The following is a 3,211-nucleotide window of genomic DNA, read 5'->3' as shown; positions in this document are numbered from 1 at the left end:
CAGACTCACTAACGACTTCCTCTGTTCACTCAACGCCGCTCATTGTGAAGTGAAATCACATGACGCTCACTACGGCTGCTGGTGGTCCCACTGGTCTGGACTCTGTGTGTGTGTGTGTGTGTCTGGAACAACCAATCAATCAGCGTGCTGCTGACACCTTCACATGGAGCTGAGTCAGCGTTTTAATCAAAGTCTAGTGTTTCGACTGAGATGTTCGATGTAAACACAGTTACATTTATTAGAAATATGCACGTTCATGAGAATGAATGAACTGCATCGAATGAATTTGATGAATCGTGTTCTGTTATCTTCCTCTGATGCGGTCGAGTCCATTGATCACAATATTCTGGTCTTCTGTTGAGAAGAGATTGAGGAATGTATGTGTGTTCTGTGTGTATGAAGCATAAAGTATCATGTTTGGTTAGATGTTCATCCTCCTACAGTACGTAGTCAGTGTTCAATGATGGACGATGATGAATTCTTCTCTATCAAAGGTTTGTCAATGTGTTGCACAGAACCTGAGATGAGTTATAAACCAGTGGTTCCCCTCAGGACACATGCTGTTATGAATAACTGGAGTAGATTGTTCTGATTCGCTCAGTGAGCATTCTGTCATTTTAAACTCTCCCCATGTTTCATGTTTTATTTATTTTACTTTATTATTTTTATTTTATTTTATTATATTATAATTATGTTTTTTGTCTTTGTTAAGGCTTCAATGTGTTTTTACTGGACAACATTCCCTTTGTTGTTGATTTGATCTTATGTGAGAGTTGATTCCCTGACTTGTTTAAAAATATAAAAAGAGAAATGACACGAAGATGATTAGTGATCTGGTGCTGCCCTCTGGTGGAGGGACTGTGTTATTACAGAATATCCATCCAATGACGTCACCATGCTACATGAGAAGTACTGAGACTGTTCATGTGTGTGTGTTTATATGTATGTGTTCGTGTGTTCGTGTGTGTGTGTTCATGTGTGTAAACAAAACAGATCCACTTGTTAACAGAGAATAAAACCAAGCGTTGCTCTATAGCACCACCTGGTGGACTCTGTGAGAGTCATAAAAACAACAACAATGAGTTGAAGTGATTTTATTTACAGCTGTAATCTTGTAGATCAGGTCTAGATCTGTAGATCAGGTCCAGATCTGTAGATCTGGTCGAGATCTGTAGATCTGGTCTCTGAACCGTCACCACGTCTAAAAAGGACCTTTTGCACATCTGTTATAAAATGTGATTTCTACAAATGTACACGATGTCCCCGGATTCTGTAAAATCATTATTTTTGTACAACTGCAGCCGTTAGTTCAGCTGCTGAATCGCTCATGAGTTTTCATGAAGTCCTCCTGGTTGATCTTCATGAGACCTCGTGAGTTCAGAGGTCCTCCTTCAACCACCGTCGGTCTTTAGATCAACGTGAAAACAAATAGAAACGTCTTCTATCCAGAATCTCACAGAAACATCTGTTTCACATGAACGGAAAATAAATCAGAACTTCTTCAGAATGTGCAGATGTGAACACAGATGTTTGTTCGTGTATCTAGAAGTAAAAAACAAACAAATATGAAGATACACATTCACAAATCGATGTGCCTTTTGTTTTGCATTTTCAATCTTAAAGTCCTGATTTACTTTCCGTGCTTTTATTAAACACATTTAAACAGAATGCTGTGAAACAGAAGACCGCTGAGCTGAGCTGCTTTCTTCTTTTACAGAACTTCTGCGACAGGCCCAACATGTAACCACCGAGTTATTGATCGTTGATCAGCTCCAATAAAACCCTTTGTTCTTTGTTTCTTTGTTCTTTGTTTCTCTGATGCTTCGACTCATTAAACACTGAATCCATTCTGGTGTTCAAGTCGCTCCGGTTTAAAACTGCGAGACAACAAAGTGACAACTATAAAACACCGACAGACAGACACGAGAATAAATAAAACTTATTTTGTATAAATAGAGTTCAAGTTAAAATATTGCTAGTATGAGACTTCATATGCTTTATAAATGTTGCATTTACAGTTTTCACAGATATGTTTATGAACCGCGTGAGTCGTGTTTCCGTCAACTTCACCTTCTTATGATCACTAAAACATTCACAGTCTAGCGACAGGTTTCCTGAGCTCGTCTTAAAGCGATGACTTGGGGGGGTGAGAGTTCAGGTGTGTGTGTGTGTGTGTGTGTGTGTGTGTCACAGGTAAGGCTCTCCAAACGTCCGGCGGCACTCCATGACCCCGGTGCTGGGAGGACGGTCACAGTTGTGGGTCAGCTTCACCAGGCTCGGCATCAGGCGGTCGTACGCCAACTTGTACTCGCGATCGAAGGCGTCTGAGGGGAGAAGAGAAGAGACGTGAACATTAATACATATCGAACACATTCATATTATTTATATTCTTTAAAGCTTTAAAGTCATTAAGAGACCAAATGATGCTCGCTGTCAATCAACAGTTCTCCTCGGCTTTAGTGTCTTTCAGCTCATTGCTTTGGTATTATTCATACCAAATAATATATATATATATATATATATATATATATATATATATATATATATATTTAGCAGCTAACGAAACATAAAAAAGGTACGTGAATATTCAGAAACACCAAATAAAACATGTTGCTCTGTAACTGCTGGATGTTTGTTTATTCTAATAAAACATTGCAAAAACACGCATTTTTAAAACTAATTCTTGAAGTTGTTTTGATTTAGATCAACAGTAAACAACAAATCAAACCACTGGCACACCGATGATCATAACAACATAAAACGATGACTCGCCAATATCAATGTTGTCTTTTCCCAGAGCCACCAGAGAGAGGAAGAGCACGTCTCTGTACAAGCTCCTGAGAGAAGGAGAGAAAGTCATTTATGATTCTACTGTTTCAATTCATAGTTCTCAGTCATGTGACCGGCATGGAGACTTGCAGGCATAGCGGGGGGGGGGTTGTTTAAGTGAATCAATAATCGTGATGAGCCGGTTCTGACCGTTGCCTTTTGACCCCGAGTGTCTGACTCAGCAGCTGCAGCAGCTGAGTCATCGGCCGGCTGACGTCGTTCCTCTGGATGCTCTTCACGACGCTCTGAAGAAACTCCTCACTGAACGGCTTCTCCTCCTCCGGGACCGGTCGGGACAGAGGGTACCCCACATCTACAGACACACACACACACACACACACACACACACACACAATAACACACACAGACACACACACACACA

The 3,211-nt window shown here is 40.4% G+C and overlaps 1 protein-coding gene across 1 annotated transcript; it reads right to left on the bottom strand.

Annotated features, from left to right (window-relative positions):
• Window positions 1–1,079: 1,079 nt before the first annotated feature.
• Window positions 1,080–3,181, bottom strand: LOC116379159 (C-myc promoter-binding protein-like). Its single transcript, XM_031841093.1, has 3 exons — window positions 2,980–3,181; window positions 2,773–2,837; window positions 1,080–2,324 (listed from the first exon to the last, which is right to left on the bottom strand). Exons 1-3 carry the CDS (start codon window positions 3,030–3,032, stop codon window positions 2,188–2,190), a joined length of 255 nt encoding a protein of 84 aa, XP_031696953.1. The 5' UTR covers window positions 3,033–3,181; the 3' UTR covers window positions 1,080–2,187.
• Window positions 3,182–3,211: the final 30 nt, after the last annotated feature.

The sequence above is a fragment of the Anarrhichthys ocellatus genome, unplaced genomic scaffold (assembly GCF_004355925.1).
Source record: "Anarrhichthys ocellatus isolate YVR2014 unplaced genomic scaffold, GSC_Weel_1.0 scaffold3815, whole genome shotgun sequence".
NCBI lineage: Eukaryota > Metazoa > Chordata > Actinopteri > Perciformes > Anarhichadidae > Anarrhichthys > Anarrhichthys ocellatus.
This window is presented reverse-complemented; position numbering and strand designations above follow the sequence as displayed.